This window comes from Vanessa tameamea, chromosome 20 (genome assembly GCF_037043105.1).
Source record: "Vanessa tameamea isolate UH-Manoa-2023 chromosome 20, ilVanTame1 primary haplotype, whole genome shotgun sequence".
NCBI classification, from domain to species: Eukaryota; Metazoa; Arthropoda; class Insecta; order Lepidoptera; family Nymphalidae; genus Vanessa; species Vanessa tameamea.
The window spans coordinates 3,811,020-3,834,126 of NC_087328.1; the positions used below are offsets into that span (position 1 = coordinate 3,811,020).

At 34.0% G+C, this 23,107-nt stretch overlaps 1 protein-coding gene across 2 annotated transcripts in view; it reads right to left on the reverse strand.

The window, feature by feature from the left end:
* The window catches only part of LOC113392878 (katanin p60 ATPase-containing subunit A-like 1), a 34,737-nt gene that overhangs the window by 7,625 nt on the left and 4,005 nt on the right, over window positions 1-23,107 (reverse strand). The window contains exons 1-4 of one of the 2 annotated variants that reach the window (XM_064218069.1): window positions 15,148-15,170; window positions 14,137-14,242; window positions 3,302-3,431; window positions 2,598-2,752 (exon numbers count right to left, since the gene is read on the reverse strand). In XM_064218069.1, the coding sequence (XP_064074139.1) occupies window positions 2,598-2,752; window positions 3,302-3,431; window positions 14,137-14,230 (379 nt within the window). In that variant the 5' untranslated portion in view covers window positions 14,231-14,242; window positions 15,148-15,170. Of the gene's footprint in view, window positions 1-2,597; window positions 2,753-3,301; window positions 3,432-14,136; window positions 14,243-15,147; window positions 15,171-23,107 lie in introns of those variants that run through there. The other variant, XM_026629483.2, reaches the window with a different exon arrangement.

The window sequence follows — 23,107 nt, forward strand, 5'->3', positions numbered from 1 at the left end:
AAAATCTTTAGTACCTATTTATGACACAGCAACAAATAGTTTTTAATTTTCGAAAAAAAAAAACAACTTAACTCGAATTTCGAACAATTCATAGCGACTTCTTTATACATATTTCGTTAATATAAAACTTAGATCCCAATATCAATGTTACCAAAAAAAAAATAAGGAATTATTTGGAAACGACAGACGTAAAGCATAATTATAGTACATTGTAATAACTTTCAGAATAAACCGTTATAAAAGTTATACGAACAGGTTTAAGTGCGTTGTTACGTATAAAATAAAAAAAAAGTGTAACAGCAGGGCTATTCTGTAAGAACTCACTTTGTATCTCACTCATGAACGTTGAAAACTGACACTTAAGTCGGTTCGTATCGCTATAATGTGATACGATATTTTATTTAGCGTGAATGTTCTTTAAATGTTAAGATTTTTATAGTCAATGTCGCATATTCTCTGACATATCGCGATCGTGTTCTGCGGTGAGTTTCGAGTTCATTATTACAGAATAGCCTTTCGTATACGAGTTCTTGCCCTAAACTCGTTTTTGAGTTTTATAGTGTCGTTAACATTACGTTTCAGTTGCATTTTTTAAGGATTATTATTTGAATACTTTTATCAGTGATAAGTATTATTTAAATATTATGTCGTAGTCGTATGAATTTAAATTAATGTATTTAACGGTACTTTTATGGACAGATTACGTGTAAAATAAAATAAATCTACGTATAATCAATTGTTAATTAAAACACAAAGAAACTAAGTAATTGTGACTGAGATATTTGGCTCAAATTCTGAAAAGATAGAGACTCCTTAGATAAACACTCGTATAGGTAGTTCTTATCAAGAAAGAAGGCCAAGAAGTGGCACAACACCGTCCAATGAATATCATCCTTTTAAAATTCACGTCATCAAGTACTCCTGAGTGATTAATGAACTAAGGACAATAACTGCAGGAAGTGACCTAAATATGTATGTACTTACAAGAAAAATAAACACATTGTCGTACATTGTTGTCAGTACGACGACCTCCGTGGTCGAGTAGTGTGTACACCGGTTTTCATGGGTACGCCACTCCGAGGACCCGGGTTCGATTCCCGGCCGAGTCGATTTAGAAAAAGTTCATTAGTTTTCTATGTTGTCTTGGGTTTGGGTGTATGTGGTACCGTCGTCACTTCTGATTTTCCATACTGATTTTCCATAACACAAGTGCTTTAGCCACTTACATTGGGATCAGAGTAATGTATGTGATGTTGTCCAATATTTATTTATTTATTACAGTATCCCACACAGACCGTTTTGGAGGCTAGGGTTACTCGCTAGCACGAGGTTCTCAGCTATTGGCTTATAACATTACAAAGCTGAAGAGTTTGTTTGTTCGTTTGAATGCGATAATATTATGAATTACTAGTTGGGTTTGAAAAAATATTTCAATGTAGCGTACGTCTATTAGAGGCGGAACATACATGAAAAATGTCGCAAAAATGAACCAAAATTTCGCAAAAATCATGTACGTCAGAATATGTTATATAGCCGAGCGAAACCGGGACGAGCAGCTAGTTGACTTATATTATGTCATATTGATCTATTCATATTTATATGTTGAATGTTTTATAATAATTTTCACGTTATATTATGTTAAGATTTGTATATATAACCAGACCAAACTTTTGATGACTAATTTGGATTTTTACATTGTGGCGATTGCTTTAAAGACGATTCCGGCGGGCGCTAAGGCTGCGCTTGATTGCACAAACGTGTTCCATCAATTAATTTTCCGATTCTAGTGACTCTTTTGTTTTAAATTTGGTACAACCGAACTCAAAAGTTTTAATACATAAAAGTTTTGACAAAATATTATCTCTATTCATTAACATTAACCATATCTGACATAATATACATATTATTTTATTTATCACAATTTTCAAATGTAAGTTTTGACACTACGCTAGTTATTGGAATTTTTTATAGGATAAATGGACCAACTGATGGTAAGTGGTCACCAACGCTCTTATACATTGGCGCAGTAAGAGATATTAACCATTCCATACATCGCTAATGCTCCGTTACCCTGGCTCACTTACACTTCAAACTAAGTAAATCTCTGTTTGAGCGTAGAATATACTAAGTGGGTGATGCCAAAAGGGCTTTGTTCTAACAAAGCCCTACCACCAGGTGAAGTGTAGCGATACATAACCGCTTTTATAAGTCGAATGCTAAGACTTTATCTATAGCTGATTGCAGTATGACTATAATACGTGAGCCGAGATGGCCCAGTGGTTAGAACGCGTGCATCTTAACCGATGATTTCGGGTTCAAACCCAGGCAGGCACCACTGAATTTTCATGTGCTTAATTTGTGTTTATAATTCATCTCGTGCTCGGCGCTGAAGGAAAAACATCGCGAGGAAACCTGCATGTGTCTAATTTCAACGAAATTCTGCCACATGTGTATTCCACCAACCCGCATTGGAGCAGCGTGGTGGAATATGCTCCAAACCTTCTCCTCAACGGGAGATGAGGCCTTAGCCCAGCAGTGGGAAATTTACAGGCTGATTATGTTATGTTTATGTATAATACGTGAACTGTCTCTCTTACCGCTGTGCCCTTTGCTCGTATTTATCCGAGGATTCCTGACGTCTGACGTCTTACGTTGTGATGTGGTCGCGTTGCGAGGGCCGGTCGTCTTCTTGTTGTCCGCTGTTCGGTTGTTACGGGGATTGTTTCTTGCCGATTTCATTGCTGGATGTCCTCTAAACAACGGAAGTTTATTATGAATATTCTGGAAACATCAATACCAACAGAAGATTAACACATAGCATTTTTCATAACGTCCTCGGTATTCTTCCGTTTAGCTTTAAAAACGATATCGCACACGTTCACTTCAAAATTTAATTTAAAGAATTTAATTGTTTTTTCGATATTTTTTTTTTTAAATATATCAATGAGGCTAACTGTACGTGCTACTTTAATAAAAAAGTTGACCGTAGCCGGCACTGAACTTGCGTCGGTAGTTGTTTCATCCATATACGTATTGTGAATCTAGACATCGATCTGAGAAACTAGTTTAAGTTATTTTCTTGAGGAGAAATTTAAGTAAGTTAACATTACTTAGGGCTATGATGTCATAGAAGGTAACATTATAAAAAAAAACAGGACTTTTTATTCGAATTCAAATAAGCTAGTGAAACTGTAAATTCGAGGAAAACATATATACGATAATTTTTAACGTTTCAATTTAAAAAAAAATCGTTCCATATTTAAAACTTTATAATTGTAAGGAGCATTCATAATGAACTAACTTGTGTTCGACGCTGGTAGGCGAGGGCCAGGCTGTGGGGTCGCGGTCGGGCGGCGGAGGCCAGATGTCCGGATCTATCTCATGCGGCGCCGGGCCCCACATCTGATCACGGGTTGGCAGATCTTCAAAAGCTGAAAGAAAATACATCGTTAACTTCATTTATCTGAAAATAAGCGAATAAACTCTACTCGAGTAAATTAGTACGACCAGTCTGTATTAAATGAAAAGTTATCACCGGTTCGGAACGAAAACTCTACCTAGAAGAAGAGGGTAAGTAACTCAGTAGTAACTTTTTCCACAGTAGAATAAAAAGTTATACGGATGTAATAAAACAGTTGAACGGAATAACCCCATGAACAACACGTTGATCTTAATTGAAAATCACTCGTTAAAATCTGGATAAACACAGCCGAGATTTACCATATTGAATTTGCTTTTACAAATATTTTTTTTGTTTAGGAGGAAACGAAATCATATGGAAAAACTGCACGTTTCGAACGATATTCAGCTACATTTACATGCACACCGCACTCGTGACTGAGAGGATTAACTCTTGACATATTTACCCAGCAGAACATTTCCCGAGACAAATCAGACCAAGGAAAACAAGGGTTACTATTTTGTATGGAATAGGTAATCGCATTAATAATGTTGTGTTATCGCTTTTCATTGATAAAATTTTCAACCAAAATTGACGGAAGTATATTATATTACATTCAATATGAAATATGAATAATTCATATCAATGAAAATAAATTACAAATGTCAACCAGTTTTTCAACATCTTATGAAATCGCTATTGCCGCTAATAGAGATTTGGTTACTAAAGTACAATAATTACCTACTTCAATTCAACTTTCACTTATCCATATAAACTGCAGGACAAGATTCTCAAATCGTTTTTAAATTCTCTTCCATTTGCAAAGTTAGAATTATAATGATAGACTGAATCACAAACAATATATCACGAGAGAATTATTATTCAATTTAATTACTAAATAACTTCTTTATTTTTTTTTCTCTCTTCAAACCAAGGTACAATATTATAGGGTATTTTTACTCGAGAAACTTACTTACTACTTTCCTGTATGTATGCGTAATACCAATCTTGTATTAAGAACACACATTTCAAGTAAGTATTATATTCTCAATCGATCGAATAGTATACAGGTCGACAAGCGATCTAAACATCGCAGGATCTTAACCCCTTAACCTACTATTGTAGTTTCTTAGCCAAAATTTGACTCTAATTATCAAAGTAAAATATCTATGAAGATGCTATGAAGATATGGTTGCTTTTATGGTTTCATAGTAACCATAAATTATTTAAACGCCTCTAACGCAAACTTGAAAGGATCAGAAAATGAGAATATCAACGACTCCTTCACACAGAAACAACGAATTTTATAGTTAATGCGATTCTTTAAAAATAATTAAAACGGCATCTAGAACGCAAAATTAGGCCGAGCCCAAATTAAAAAGTCGTTCAAACCGAGGGCTGGCACCGACGCGTTTCCGAGTATAACGACTATCGTATTGACTCACCAAATTACTCGAAACGTTATCCCGATAGCTGCTAAAAAATGCACGTAAATACCGTGCACCGGATGAACGCCACCTTAAAGGGATGTCTCAGTTCTTTAGATTTCTTCAAGACATACCACGTCGCATCCTTTAATTAACTTTAATGGGGTCCTTAGGTGTTGATTCATGAGATCACTTAGGGTAGTCACTTAGTCCGTTTTTATTCTTGACCAAACATTTTTATTCCGTTTAACTTCGTCATAACTGCCTTTTTTAGTTAGTGTCGTTAAGGATTTTCCGATTCTGATTAAGTTATTAGTTATAGTAAATATATTTTTTGTGTTTACTTTTGTTTTTTCTCTGATTACAAAATATCTTAAAATTTACTTTACATGTGTAGAAATTTAATACTCACTGCTTATTCCAAAGCAGGATATGGATGGATATAGAGGTAGGGGACGACCAAAGAAACGATGGATGGATTGTGTGAAAGACGATATGTTTAGAAAGAATGTTACTTGTGAGATGACGTCCGACAGAGAAGTATGGAAGAAGAAGACATGCTGCGCCGACCCCAAGTAAAAATTGGGATAAGGGCTGGAGGATGATATGATGCTTATCCCAAAACGTGGTACCTACTTAGAACATTTGTGAGAGACTGTGTTAAAATTTTGTTAGGATTTATTTATTCAAATTTATATTTAAACTTATGGTATTTGATAATACAAAACGTTAGCGATTCAATAGACCACTAACACTACCTATTAACTACGCAATTATGATTATAAAACTTTTCACATTTATGAACGATAAATGTACCTTTATAAATAATAAAAAAAAGTTTCCAAAACAAGAACAATATTGTTATTCCTATTTGTTTCTATCTAAAAATCTCTATAATTACAGTAAATATCCCACGGTACCATTTAACTCCATGGCAACCATTAAGGTTATTTAATTAATATTGGTTAAACGTATACAAAGTTATAACAACATAAAGATGAATGATATCTGCTTACCGCTATTTTATATAAAAACTATTTCCACAAATTAAAATTCCCCGGGATAAAATACCAAGCGTTATTTTGCTTCCGTTAATATTCCAAAGATTTTTTCATTTCATAGATGCAAATTTTGCACTATATCTTTATGTGGATATAAATTTATAAAACGATTAAAATATTTATTACAGTTACGTAATCTCATATATTATTTAGGATGCCTGTGTTGACCTCAGCACATCTCGTGGAAGGTTAAGAGGAGAAATGAGCTAACTTGTTTCGAACATTTTTATGGTTAGATAAGTAACAAAAATAGGGATGAGAAACAAAATCTCAGCTTTAATATATGTTTATGGATATACAAATTATTCAAACAATAAAAATAAGACAAAAACTGCTTTTTATATACAGGTATTTAAATTAATAATCAGAAAATATTACAACGATTTATTTTATAGCTTAGAAAATGTATTAAATTAATGACTAGTACGTGAACGCTGCTTGGCGTGGCTTTAAAGAGCGCTTCTTCATTATGCAAAGCGCTATGAGATTTAAGGTCACCGTTTGAATTAATACGATGTAGTATCTAAGTATCTACCACTTATGTAACTTTTGTACTTATGTTTTTTACATTTTTGTCAAATTAGAACCACTTAAACAGGATGTTTATATTAATCGTACATGTCGTGTTTGCTTTAATATAGTTGTACATTTAGAAAGTAATTAGTATGTAAATTAATAAATTGTATCATCAAAATGTAACAACTGCTAGCAAACCTAATAATTAAATAAATAAATTAAATATGTATATATGTATTATAGATATATATTTTTTATGAAATAAGTAGGCTGTTAAATGAAACAACTGATGGTAAGTCGTCACGATTACCTATAGATATTTTCGCTTGTAAGAAATAATAACTATTTCTTACATCGCCAATGCGGGAGTTAAGATGTTATGTTCCTTGTAGCTGCAGTTACACTGGCCCACTCACCCTTTAAACCGCATAACAACAATACTAAGTAAGTAACTAAAAGTATATAGTTGAGAAGTCAACAAAGCAATCGGTGTGCACTCAAAGCCTTAGTTGATACCGCAATCCACTCCTTTAATAGCATATTAAGAATTGTACATTTTTAATCTTCGCGCTATGTATGTATTCTAAACAATTCTGCCCGGGAACAGGTAGACAAATAAAACGTAGAACGCGAAACTGGCAGCTAGCTAATAACTATGACAGGTGTCAATATGTCGAAACGTAGGGCAAATAATTGTAAAAGGTATAATTACGATCAAATTCCAAATATATAAGATAAAAATCTATATTGGCTGTTATGATTCGAATCAAAAAATATATAACATTGTCCTTTCAGACTGAACCGATAAAATGACCGGTCGAGTATGAGAAAATTGCCGCATCGAATCTCCGCAATAGTGTAGCCGCAGCATCTCAAGTCAATCTTGATAAGTGCTTGCACTTCGCCGTGAAGATTGGAAATTCATTCCCGTCTTCATATCCAATGCCCGAGTACGGTTTTATTAATATTTATGTATCTATGGTGTTCGTAGGGGTGAAAGGCATCACATAGAGTAGTTGTTGTATTAAGAGTTCAAGGTGAATCTATATTTATAAACAGATTCAACGCAATACTATTAAAAAAAAAATTACGTCAAAAACAGACTTTCAAAGTCAACTTTCAGAACCAGATTTAGAAGGCTGAATATTATTTAATCAAGTCGCTTTGATAAATTTTATTAGTTTTTCTTTAACTAATAAAAATTAAAATTAATGTACAAATTATATTTGATTAGTAACCGTTTAAGATTTTTTTTCTCTTTGATGGATCGTTTATTTTCTTATTTAAAAATCACACTGTGTAATCTATTTTCTTATTGCAGCCTAAGGATTAGAGCTCCTACCGGTATCACAAAATTTAATGAAAACATAATTGCATTAATGCGAATAGTCTAATAACAATAAACGTTACTACAAATCTTAGGACAAACATCGAATAAAGCTGAACAAATTACAATTAGACTACTTAATATCTTATCATCAAAATAAACAGGACTTTGTATAAACGCTTCTACAAAACACTTGGAAAATAACGCTAAGGTAAATCGAAGCAAATAATAGATACCAGCATTTCGCGTTATTTACATACAGCCATAAATCAAATCAGATTATATATATACTTGATACATGTGTTCAAATATTAATACGATTAGAATATTTAAAAACAAAAGCTTATGTTTCAAAGTTAAGTTTGTTTTGTAAGTAATCTTTAGGTTCGAACATTCGATTTTATGTAGAATTTTTTTTTGTGGAATTGTTTTTGTTGACACTTGAAATAGAACTACGATAGAAGGCTTCTGGCATAGTTCCATCAACACACAAGTGGCTCGCCATATAGGATAATTATTTACGCAAAATTATAAAGACGCTCTATAAAGTTCCATTTTAAATTTATATTATTTCTGAGGTTGTCACTTTAAATTTAATTTATAAATCGATTTTCTCTCCCGTTTTTGTGTCCATATTACCAGTAAACGTGTTATTTAATTGAAAATATTATTATCATTTGATGTATAATTTACTATGAACACGGCATAGAATTTTTTTGCCTATTTTTTGACTATTACTGTGATTCGATTCCGCTATTCTTTAATGCAAGTGCACTCGCATTCTTTTGACACACACATTTTATATTTATGCTAAGCTAGTTCATTTCTCACAAAACATGTTATGCTAAATTGACTTTGTTTATTTAGTTTTGTAGTGTGTGGCAATAATATGTTACTGTCTTTTTTAAAGCTCCTACATATTAAAATGATAAACAAACAATATATCGGATGTAATTTCTTCATTCGAGTTTTAAACACAAATGCAAACACTGGGATTTGTTGACACAAGGACGTAAAGGTTAAAACAGTGAAAAATTAACAACACAACCTGAAGAGCAGAATACACCGAACGCATATTCAAAACTAGTCCTTAACCCCATAGAAACAGAGATTATAATGAAAAGAAAAAATAGAAGACATGTATATATATAGTTATAATAACTCATAAATCAAATGTACAACGAAAAGTAGGCTTTAGTTGTATACTAATAGAGGTTATAGTTCACAGAAGAGTAGATTATTGCTGTAGGAGTATGGACTATCGCAGAACATGCAGATTGGAAAGTAGTTTTATCAGATCGCCACGCTCGATTACGAGCATCGAGGCCTCACTTCGTACTCGTATCTAAGGCGGTATGTTTGGTATATTCTTGATAACAGAGCATTGAAACCAAAGGCGTTTACCGATAGAATATCAGCTAGTTCTAAAGCAGATGGAAGAAAAGAAATGCCGACCGATATAAGTCTAGTTATTGAGAAACTTATAAAATATTCGATCATACAAAATTTGAAATGTTCGACGGTATTAAATTTTCATTACGTCACAGAAAAAAATAGCTCCGAAATAAATATCAAAAATATACTTTATTTAATCAAGTAGATTTCATTTTACAATAGCGTTCATATGAAAAGTTACTACTAGTAGGGGAGTAGTGAATTTAGTTTCTACCGAAAATAAATAGCAATCAAATCAGTTGTCGCTCTTATAAATTTATACGTATTAATAATCATATTTACAATAAACTTTATATGACTTGTCAACGAATAGTAACTTCTAGATTATTACAGAAGTATCTAGAAATGTTGTCATTCCATAGTCTTCTTTTTATTACTTAATAGTAGCAAATTTGTCTGCATTTCTGGATGAACCCACTCCGTGTCTCAACGAAACTAATTCGGGTGGAAACCTTAAATTTTTAATATCAATGTCGCTTATAATACTGGATTCACCACGATCGTATTTTGCGGTGAGTTTCAAGTTTGTTCATGCAGAATACAGTAGCCATTCGTTATATATGTATATCTAAAACATAGAGTATAGATACGTTCAACATATAAAGCAAGACGCTGACGCAAACATACCGTCATAAGCCATACCCGCATAGATACCGCAGTATATTCATAATATTCACTTAGCTATTCATTAGCTAAGTTCAAAAGCTTGTAAAAAGAATTAAACATTTACTATCTGCACTGCGTAATTTATTTTAATTTTAAATCACTATAACATAAACACGTATAAACTACATCTATTTATATTTAATTCTAAAGCATGTCCTTGAAAATCAACGACATCTTGTACATCTAACGTGGTTGAGAGTACTGTTCTCTGCAACTACATACCGGTTCGATTTGATTTCTCATTGTTGCGTTCGATAGTCCTTTTATTGCGGCAGGTTTTGGGGGTATATTACTTAACCTTACGACTTTTAGGAGTGGAGCAGTAATCATAAATGTCATACAACATTGCACGTATTGCAGAGCGCGGCTAGTAATTAAATAGGGTCAAATAGATAAGACTGTACTTGTATTTTATGGTTGGAGTAGTTGCAGTTTTCATTACAATCGTTTATAGCGATTCAGATATACGATACAGATAAGGGCCATACGTCCAGGTATCTAAGGACTGGAACCTATACACGATTTTCAAATATTCGATCATCATTCATGATTGATAGTGTTATTCGTATCACTTGGTAAGATTCTTAGCAAGCTCGCATGGGTTGGCACCATACACTCATATGCTGTTATTCTATAGCCAAACAGACATAATTTGTACACTGTGTTCCGGTACTAAGGGCGAATGAGCCAGATTTTAGAACCTATGAGGAGCATTGTCGATGTCGCAATGAAATTGAAAACGATATAAAAAAATATAAGTCCCACAGAGTTTCTTTCGACAGTTTTTCTCAGGTGTGAGGTGTTTCTTTCCGAACCGGTGGTAAATATTATTTTGTTTTTGACAATCAATAAGTAGATATATGGAATACCTCTATATTGAAATAAAGATTTGTGGAAATGATTAATATTTTTTTAACACTACCAAAGTCTATGGGGGGTTGATGACCTCTTACCATCAGCTAACCGCTCAGCTATGTTAAATGATATATAAAATTTTAATAATCTGTATACAAATTAAAAATCAATGACCCAAATAACGAAAGCAAAACATTAATAAAACATTATACAAGTGGGTGTTAATAAAATACGTCAGAGTTTAACGAGTTACGATCACAATCGCAACGAGCCCTAGAATGGAAACCATCGTTTTGGCTAACAATTGTTCCGCGCTGTAGTTGAATGCGTTAGGTCCGATTGTTCGCTTTACCGAGGTTGAGTTCTTTGCATTAATTATATCCCACTGAGAATTTCACAGAATAAACTATTATGTTATAGGCGAACGGGAAATAAAAATCGTCCTTCTAAAGGTATTTAGAGGTCTCCTACTAATGGTGTAGGGAATTCTTGTTTTCTATATACGTTCGAGATAGATGTTATATTTTTTTTATTGAACAATCAAACATGGTTCTTCTATCGATGTGAAAAGGTTATTTATTTATAGGGGAGGATGGGGGAATTGCGGACGCGGGGTAAATACGGACTAGCAAGTATCTACTCATTCCCTCCCCCCTGCGGCAGCCCGGTGCTGTCGTCTGTTTCATTCCGCTATTTTAGTGTCACACAAAAACTTACGACAGCCGGCTGCGCACAGTTTGGAAGGTAGGTAAAATAAAAAAAAAAAGTGTGTATTGATCTAATTTTTAGTGTTTTTTAATTTGAGGGACAGGTCTGTATACTAAGTGATGCTAAAAAGTGATATTTTCTATGGATAGCTTTGTCAATGAAGTTTGAATCGCCAAGGTTTGTTTTTATGGAACGTTTTCATAACCTACAAATTTCTCTCTTTGATTTAAAAATACCCAGTTGGGTTAATTGCGGACACGGCTTGTGGGTAAATACGGACGTCCGCAATTACCCCTAATTCGATAAACTATTATGAAATGAATCAATAACTGCTCATTTTTAGATGCCTCGGAAATATATAAGAAAAACAGAACAATCATACACCATCGAATCATTACAAAAAGCTGTACAAGAAATAAAAGATAAGTCATAAGTCGAGTGGACCCGATGGCATCCCTCCAATCGTGCTACGGACTTGTGCTCCCGAGTTGGCGCCGGTTTTAACGCGTCTTTTCCGGCAATCCTACGCATTAGGCGTCGTCCCGAACTCCTGGAAGACTGCTTTGGTGCATCCGATCCCTAAAAAGGGCAACCGCTCAGACCCGTCCAATTATAGGCCTATAGCCATCACCTCCTTGTTCTCCAAGGTAATGGAGTCCATTATAAACTGCCAGCTCCTGCGGTACCTACAGGAGTACCAGCTGATTAGCGACCGCCAGTACGGTTTCCGTCGGGGTCGCTCAGCCAGTGATCTTCTAGTTTACCTTACTCATAGGTGGGCGGAAGCAGTTGAGAGCAAGGGGGAGGCATTAGCAGCCAGTCTGGACATAGCCAAGGCTTCGATCGCGTGTGGCACAAAGCGCTTCTTTCGAAGCTTCCTTCCTATGGACTTCCCGGGAAATTACTCAATTGGATTACCAGTTTTTTGGCAGATCGGAGCATCAAGGTCGTTGTCGACGGTGCATGCTCCGACTTAAAATTCGTCAATGCTGGTGTTCCACAAGGCTGCGTTCTATCACCCACTCTGTTTCTTCTGCATATCAATAACTTGTTGCAAATCAGTAACATTCACTGCTATGCAGACGACAGCGCCGTAGACACCTCATACACCGGCCGTGTTAATATTTCTCGGGAAAACGTCGAAGAAAACCGGAACAAACTTGTGTCTGAAATCGAGTCTTCGTTAAACAAAGTCTCGAACTGGGGTCGGCTAAACTTAGTCCATTTCAACCCCAAAAAGACCCAAGTTTGCGCGTTAACTGCTAAAAAAACACCATTTGTCGTATCTCCACGATTCGAGAACATTCCGTTAGCCGCCACAGCTAGTATCGGAATACTTGGCGTCGATGTTTCGAACCTCGTTCAGTTCCGCGGTCAATTGGAAGGCAAAGCCAAATTGGCATCAAAAAAGCTCGGTGTGCTCAGCAAGGCAAGACAGTATTTCACGTCGGCCCATCGTCTAAGACTATTCAAGGCGCAAATTCGGCCTCACGTGGAATACTGCTCTCACCTCTGGGCGGGTGCTCCCCAGTACCAACTCCTTCCATTTGACCGTATCCAACGTAGAGCGGCTCGAATTATCGACGATCAAGCCCTTTCCGATCTGCTTGATCCTTTGGCTTTGCGTAGAGATGTTGGATCGCTCTGCATCTTCTACAGAATTTATCACGGGCAATGTTCCGAGGAATTGTTCGAATTAATCCCGGCTGCTGAATTTCACCTTCGGACATCTCGTCAAAATTCCAAATATCAGCCGCATCACCTAGAAGTCCGAAAATCCACAACAGCGCGATTTTTAAGACATTTTCTGCCTCGCACAACCACTCTGTGGAACCAGCTTTCGCCGATGGTTTTTCCGAACCGATACGACTTGGGAACCTTCAAGAAAAGAGCGTACTCTTTCCTGAAAGGCCGGCAACGCACCTGCAAGCCCCCCGGTGTTGCAGATGTCCATGGGCGGTGGTAGTCACTTTCCATCAGGTGAGCCTCCTGCTCGTTTGACAAGTACAGTGATCCACCCGCCGAAGACTGGATTATGTGTTCAAAGTGTAACAAGTGGGCTCATGAGAACTGCACTGCAGGAAGTTCTTCTAAAGGCTTTACTTGTGATTTTTGTCTATGATTTGGACCTAGTCCGTAAATACCCCATGCTGTCCGTAATTAACCCAGGGTCAGTCCGAATTTACCCCGAGCGTTACGGGTAATTACGGACAGACAAGGTTTTGTTTTTGCTAAAAATATTCTATTTGTTGATTGATCTCGTTTAATAAGTATAATTGTTTTTGTAGATGTATAACTAAAGATTAATAATTAATAAAGACAGACTGATTATTACTAATAGTACGAATGTTGTGCGTTATTTCCCTTCAGCGTCCGCAATTCCCCCATCCTCCCCTAATATTTCATTAGATAAATACTTTTAGAAAAATAAATCGAACACAACTTCTGTTTACAGCTAATGTAATAACATTAGAAGTACTACTCGTTTTTGGAATATACTAACCGGTCTTATATGAATTGCAAGGGTCATGAATTCGACGCGTATCATTCATGACGATAGTTATCACCATATTCTAACGATCACTTCTTAAAAAAACAAAAGCTTGTTATCAAATCGTTCTGTTAGATATTAAGTAGGATTTGAAATAAGCGGCATTGATTGATCGCGATATAAGGAATTTATGATAAGACGAAATAATCATTCAAACTAATGACACTCACCAGTGGTCAGTGGTGTGATGGCCTTCTCGCCTTCATGCTGGAACATCTGTAGGGTCGCTACTGTCGCTTTCAGCTGTTCGTATTCCCGCGCCATCTGCTTTTGAACCTGTTATCAAAAATCTCGATTATAACACGTCATTAGTAAATCCTAAACAATTTCGAATCCAGAGGATATCACTGAGTAATACGTGCTTGAGTTTTAAATAAAGGAAATATGCAAGTTGCAGCGAAATTCTGCCACGTGTTAAACTTCAAGGTTTCTCCTCGACGGAGCTGAAGAGGTCTTTGTCCAATAGAAGGACTTTTAAAAGCATTTGTTACTTTAGTTTTAAGTGTTGTACAAATCGATATTTTTCCTATTATTATTACGAGCAATGACCGTCAATACACTCGCGTGGATTATGATGAGACAAAAGTGTATTGAATTTTTATTATTCATTGAAATATCCAGTCAGAATTATTTTATAGCATATTTATTTGTCATAAAAATGAGCAGCATTTTTCATTGAATAAGATATACTTAAGCAAAACGCACACATTTATACGTATTTTTACATTACAATTATTGTCTTTGAAGTAAAGGAGTATTGTATTTTATATAAAACTAATTTATATAAAATGTACGAATATTAAAATAAAACTTAGTTACAGAAAATACAATTTAAAAATGTATCAAAATGATAATTTTATCCATTAGTTTTAAATAGATTTGATTTTCAGAAATATTTTACATGAGCTAACCACTGGATGAAAACTAAAAAGTAGCTCTTTATCATAGAATATCTAGGTAGGTATAGATAAAAGCTAGGTTTAATGTACCTAGGTAGTTGAACGCACGACACTGAATAAACTACACGTTTATGTATTCATTCAACGTGATTAATTTCTTAATATTATATGTTAATTATTTAAGAAGGTCGGTTATGAAAAAGTAAGCCAAGGCCTTATAAAATAAACCATATAAAGAAACAACTGGTTTCTTTGAAATCACTTAATATAAATTATAATTACCGCTTAAATGTCAAAAAAGTCTTTGTAGGTTACATTGTTATAATGAGCGCGATGATTTAAATTATAAAATACCGTCGCTTCTAGAATTTTAATTTCTTCAAGGTAATTTTCTTATAAAAACATAACAACAAAAATGGTTATATTCTTGAAAATAATATTCAATTATTCATAGTCACAACAAACCGCGCTTCTGTCGATTGTTGCGCGAATTTCCAGCACATTTCACAGAAAGTACAGTGTCAAATAGCACACAATGGACGACAAGAAACAATGCAGACATGAGTAATTTCCTTGATACACAAAAGCGAAATTTAATATCTCACATGATTAACACAGAAAATAATAAAAAACACTTCCCACACAGAATGTTCAATTCATTCGAGTTGAAACATTAAAATATATAAATGTTAAATCTTATTCCGACCGCCTTGACCGAGTTTCTTCAAGAAATTGTTATGTTAAGAGGGTGTTTACTGTTTAATATGCGACGATTAAAACTACCCACATAGTTTGTAACTTTGGTTAAAGATTGACTGCTTCGCTTAAGGCGAGCGTGTAACTAAATTGCTTCGGCGTTGAACGTCGCTGTTCAGTCCCAAAGTATAGTATAGTATAGTTCAATTTGTTTCTAGGTATTTAGTTTAGTCTATTATGTTGGTAAAAATGAGTGATTTATTCACATATTCATTGGACAATAAAAATAATTAAAGTTGATGGAAGATATTTTTGTTCATTTCGTCCACAAGTTAATTATGAACGTAACGGAAATGTTTAAATTAATATAACATATATCAATTTGCACTTAACATTTATATATATATTTACCAAAAATAGGCACTGAGGTCAAACACAACAGCGACGTCAACTATTACCTAGGCACAGATTATAATATTAATCTATGAACTGCATATTATTAAATGCACACTGCAAGATAAGATACACCCCCGGACGATATGCGACCGACATAAATTATACAGGTTCAACGACCTAGCCTGCAGACCGACAGCCGAATGCTATCAACATGCGTGACTATACGAACATCCATGACGAACGGACGCCACAATAGAACAAATGCTTGGCGACAATCCAGACACCGAATTAGACTAGGTGACCTAAACTGTGACTCAAAGCCTATCCTTCTGAGCCACCCCTTTACCTCTCACAGACATATTTCGTACATAAACACGTACTTTATTCGGCATACAAATTAATATGTATATTTATACAAAGCAATAGTTCCCGGATGATAGTTCCGACGAAACAGAGAAACCGAAGCAACAACAGCGAAGTTTATTTACGAAACAATATTTATAAACGAAGTCAAAACTACTCGTTATAAAAGATGTAATGTATTGCGCTAATTCTAAAATAAACTTCGATTTTAAAATCAGTATTAACACTAATCGTTAGTCTTAATCGTATATCATTCACAATAATGGCAAGTGAAGCTAAAGACGAGTGCACATTGGGCATTAAGTGTCATTACTTTAACACTTTATGATAATATGAGCAGATATGGAACTGAAGCAAAACATTTGTGAATATTTACAATTGAGCAGAGTGTTATAAATTTAGTTAGATTTAGACTATATAATAACATCGATAACTTTTCTAATGTTACAGGTCATTGAACCTTTAAACAGACGCAGTGCGTATCATAAAATCCATAATCGGAGTTCGTGATTCAAAACACAAAGAACCATTTTATTTTCTGTCGATACAATAAGTTTGAACGTAAGTTAAGTGAGCCTATTCCGATCACAGAAGGATTGAAGTCAAATTATAAAAAACTTCGTCAATTCGTTCGTTGATCAAGATTTTGAATAATCTACGGTATTCATAGTCTCGAAAAAATCGCGTTTTGAATGTCGGCGAAGTTGTTATCGGAACTTCGGTGTGTGAATCTATTTAAGTGGAATAGTTTTGTACTATAAATAAAACCATATTAAAATCAAGAACTGTTTGTGTTACTTAATAAGGCAGAGTTATTAGCGAATCGCGTAATTGTAAATCAAACGTTTGTTTATCTTTACTCCTACATCGACTGGAATAGGTTACAGAGTCGTTTGTGTCAGAATTTTTTTTTATTTTCGTCGACATATTCCAGTATATCCGTTGAGTATCTTTATTTATGTTGTTACGTTGGTTTCCTCTCAGGAAATACCACTCCAACATTCCAATGTCAGTCGTAACGAATTAGTATCCCTATAATTATGTCACGTTCGTCCTTCCCTTTAAAAAATAACTCTGTACTACTCTACACAGATGCGTTATAAAAGGAATAACAAACGATGCAACCGAGGCGACATTAAACTACAAAAAGCTAGAGACTCGCACTAGTAATACTACACTACGCTCGTAGTCGGCCACAGCTACATCTTGATTGAGTAAGCAAAAAAAAAACCTAAACTGAATAAAGTTTATTGCATAATATGCAATGCATAATGATGTCGTAATAATAGAACAATGGCGAATCTGCTATTAGAGAGTTCACTTATGTATATACATACTACTTCCCAGTACAGTTCAAGTTTTAATAGTTTTCGTGACGTATGTAAGAACTAAACTTATGTTTTATACAGACAAACCAACCTCGGTAACAAATATGTTATGTCCCTTGTGACCTGAAATTACACTCCCATTTGAAACGGAATAGGACCGTACAAATTCATTCAATTAATGCTATTTTGTGATAGATAGTGTTACCTACCCACCTACCTAGGCTTGAAAAAAATCCTAGGGAGGTAAAATGTGATGAATTGACAAGTTTAGTTTAAATCTTATCATTTTAAAACAAAGTAATAGAGCGAACAATACAAAATACACTCAGTAAATGACGTGCGTGAAAATGACGCAAGAACTCTGCACCGTTGTAAAAATTACATTACATTACATTAACGGCCTATAAATTTCCCACTGCTGGGCTAAGGCCTCCTCTCCCTTTGAGGAGAAGGTTTGGAGCATATTCCACCACGCTGCTCCAATGCGGGTTGGTGGAATACACATGAGGCAGAATTTCATTGAAATTAGATACATGCAGGTTTCCTCACGATGTTTTCCTTCACCGCCGAGCACAAGATGAATTATAAACACAAATTAAGCACATGAAAATTCAGTGGTGCATGCCTGGATTTGAACCCGAAATCATCGGTTAAGATGTACGCGTTCTAACCACTGGGCCATCTCGGTTGTAAAAATATCCAATACCATTTAGAAACAGGTTTTGCAACTCAAATAATCTCATAGAGACAATTATATAAATATTTAAAAAAAAAAAGACTACTTAAACTACGAGGAAATTCTTTAAAAATATATATTCCTAGACAAATACGGTGTACAAATGCGAATAGTTACAATGGACGCATAATAATACGTTATAAGTAATGATCAAAGAGGACAGAACATAACATTTGCATATTTATTGAGAAATAAAATTTACATTCATTCATTAAACAAATGCAATACAAATATGTCGTCGAGAATGGTAAAGCTCTTCTGTGAAAACAAAATTCAAACTCATCGCGCAATTACATAGAAATCGATTCGAGAAATTTCAGAAAATGTGCAAAATTGACTCTAATATCGATAAAATTTAAAGGAAACATGTCAAAATAGCATAGTGAGATACGAAATAAGATCTTACAGAATATCACTGCGGAATTGATTACTGATTAGCGCTAAGCCTACAGAGTCCAGTACAGAGTTAATTATTAACTGAAGTAATTCTTAAATGATAACTAAGAAAGAAATATAAAAAAGTAGCTATATTTTTTATCATTATTATGTAAATTACAGGAAGATATTGTCCGTATCTATATTTTACGTGACTTGATGATTATAATCTTTGCTTCCTTGGCAAAGATTATATAATCATAAATATTGTATAATATATTGAAGAGGCTCCAACCTTTTTTGTGAGGATTTTTTTGTCTAACAGTGGGTCTTTTCGGTTTTTTACTTTTTATGTCATAGGTAGGCTGACGATAGCATGGAACACTTGATAGTAAGTGGTCGCCCCTGCCTAAAGATAGTGGAGTCGTAAGAAATTTTAAACATTCCTTACATCAACAATGCTTCACCAACGTTTGGGACTAAGGTGTTATGTCACTTGTGCCTGATACACTTGGTCACTCAGCCTTGAAATAGGAACACTTCAATACTAAGTATTGCTGCTTAATAGCTACCAAATATATGATGAGTGGGTGGTATCTACCCAGACAGACTTGCACAGAGCCCTACCGCCAAGTCCAATGTAATGTCTCTTTTAATTACGACCCGTGCGCCACCTATTGTATGTTGATTAAATTATGCCAGATATCTTCAATGTCCAAAAACAACTGTATAATGATTCAACTCTATCGGATACATTGATGATAAGTAACCGCAGACTACGAACGGCATGATGCATTAATTATTATATTTACATAATCTGACGTCATTTACGACGCTTAGATTATTAAAGCATAATCAAATATTAAGTTGATCATACGATTAAGTTGTGCCTGTTCAAGTGTACAACATTACGTGATAATATGCAAATTCATGGAAAGAGAAAAATTGCACGCCGATATCGAACACAGCGGACTTATGCAGTAAAAGTATATAATTAATTCATTATATGAGATCATCTTTTCATAGAACAATATTGAAGAGAGTCACAAGTGCAAATTGAAACAATACAATTTCGTTTTCTATTTCGTCCCGGGGGCATGTCCACGTAGTATTCCTTTCGTTCCCGAGGGGGGTGAAAGTCGAATTAAAAGACAATGGGCTTTTTACTAAAACACACACATACAACATAGTATTATTTGATTACATGCTATATTAATTAAAGTATAAAAAATATATAATTCAAAAAAAATGTCAGACATCAAAAAATTGCCTGGTTGTCCGCTTCATATGCAAAATGAACAATATTAAATACCTAGGTAATTAGGATGAGAACACCATGGATCTGTACTGACTAAACGAAAATAATAAAAGTTTTAGGCGAACACACATAAATATAAACATATAACATACACAGACGAATTAAAACTTCCTACTTTTTTGAAGTTCGTTAATAGGCAATGATAAAACTATACTCTTGATTATTTCTTTGATCTTAGAAGTTTATTTGAAGTAAAGAAGAACGAACACGGGTAAAACCATAGTATAGATGTATAGTAACAAAATAAAACAACACAATGTGAACTGATGAACTACTATTAACTTTCTAGCCTTTGATGTTCCGCTGCCGGAAAATAAGATGACAAAGAATAGAACTTCTAATAGTAGAATGAGCATTTTACATTCAAGTGATTAAATTTATAAGGCCCATTATTTGAAACCATTATCTATACTAATATTGTAAATGTGAAAGTAACTCTGACTGTTTGTCTGTTGCTCAGGACCAAGCAACTGAACCGAATTTGATGAAATTTCGTATGAAGGTTAAATTGCCATAAACCACAGGCGACAACTACAAAATGATGATTCAGTATGATTTTTCTACGTCTCATTGAAGTATGATAAATTTTACGAATGGTAATCCTTAAATAAAATAAATTGTGGTGGTTTTGATGAGGTTTTAATAATTTTAACAATTTAAATGATCTGACTATAGGTCATGATTCAGTGAACCAGTCTCAGCTCAGGGTTATTTTTAGCAATTATTCTATAGGTATTTTATATGGAACTTAATAATAAAACCCGTTTTGGATTTACAAATATTGTATCTGTAGAAATATATATATTAATACCACGCTTTTTCGATTCTTATTTGATATGTAAGATATTATAAATATATTTCTCAATTCCGTCCTTTTTACGTCTTCAAATAGCCATTTCATCTGAATCGTAAAGTATCTAAATTTAGATAAAATTAATTATATTATGATATATTGTATTTAATAATAGTTCTTCAATCAATAACTAAAATATGCAGAGTTTTAATGCGACTCATAGCATTAACTGTTTTAATCTATTTCGAAGAACATTAACTGGGTCTACGACACAACGACGGACGCTTTACGATTTCGTTTAATAAAAACCATCTCTAATAAGAAATTATCCACGCTATTCGATCATTTTAGGTCGCGTAATTCTTATAGCTCATCGGAAATAACTTCCCACTTCGTTAAAAAAGCCATCATTACTTCGAGAAGAAAGTTTTGTGTCAGTTTTATCTGAATTCACGCAAAAACTATTGACCAGCTTGTCAGAACTTTCACATGATAGCCTGTTCTATTAAGATGAATATTGGCAATATGAGTATAATGATACTGTATTGTATGTTTATAAGATATAGCTAAATGTGGCAACGTTATTCAAGAGAAAATCAGCTAAGCGTTTTATGGTTAGCTTCTAACATTAAACAACACAAATTTTTATGGCAAGTGTGTAAATATCAGAAAGGCGTATATACAGTTGGAATTATCTTTAATTACCTTTTAATTAAAAAAATACATATTCACCACTTCTACCTTCACTAGCTTTATCTCAACTTATTTATATCTATATAGTATTCAATGTTGTAGGGCTAGTTAAAACATAAAACTATTAGCAAACTATCCATTGAAGCTTAACTTTTTTTAATAAGAGTATTTATTAAGTGAATTAGATTACCTAATTGAACGTTAAAAGATTGACACAGATATATTTTAATTAATAGACCAATAACCCTGAAGGTTTCACGAGTGGATTTATAGTGTTACGTTACAGTAAAATCAGTCAGGTGTAAAACGCTTTTGTTTGGTTTCACTCGGAAAAAAACTCTGTAAATATCGTGCAATGACAAGGACATTTAAACAAGTGTTCTGTAAAAACATACCTATTTATAAAGTTCATATTTTAATCGACGAAATGATTGATAAAATTGAAAAAAACTTCGTAAATTATAAGGCACATTGGTGCCTGGTGGTTGGTTTTCACGATTTATATTCATAATAATGAAATAAAATAAGATTAATTTTATATTATTCACCTATTAAACCGGTTAAATACAAAAATCCAATCATTTTTACGTTCAAAATTTAGTGCTACACACAGTGACACATTTATGACGAATAGAACTTATGTTTTTATTACTTTGACGATGTTTAAAAAGCAAACGTTCAAAGTGTTTCGAAGTCGACAGTAATTATTGTAACCGTACGTGAGTTACGATACGAGATAAGTTTTTCCTGGTTGTAGTTCAAGGTGCTCTGTTTATACGTTATTTTTTTTATTTAACTTAACATGTGAGTAAGCGTGGGTCAAACCTTGCAATTGATTTTTAAACCAGTTGTACATAACTGAGCTGATACTTCGAATTTCTGGTAATGGTGACAATACAACCCACATATTGAAATTGGTTCTTTTATTGCTGCAACATAAAGGCTACTATTGAAAACAATCTTTAACATACTCAATGGTTGATGTATGTATCAGAAATTATTCTATGTCTACAATTCGTTGGTAAGCGTGATAGAATAATAAGACAGTATTGAGTTAATAAGGAATTAGTGAGATTAAGATCATTTATTATCTTAAACAAGAGAGAAGGGCTTGCTTGTTAAAGGAATGAACGTTTATATTGACTTGTTCAATAAAGAAAGTTGGTGCCAGACCTTCTATTAAATTTGAGTCAAATATCTCAGCCACAATTACTTATTGTCTTTGTATTTTAATTAATAATTGATTACACGTAGATTTATTTTTAAGATATGTGTTTAATCACAGGATTACACGTAGCCTATGCATAAAAGAACCGTTAAATATATTTATTCCATATTCATACGTCTACGACTAAATATTTAAATAATACTTAGCACTGATAAAAATATTCAAATAATAATAATCCTTAAAAAATACAACTGAAACGTAATGTTAACGACACTATTAAACGCGAAAACAAGTTTAGGGCAAGAACTCGTATACGAAAGGCTATTCTGAAATAACGAACTCGAAACTCACAACACAAACGTAAAATGTCAGAGAG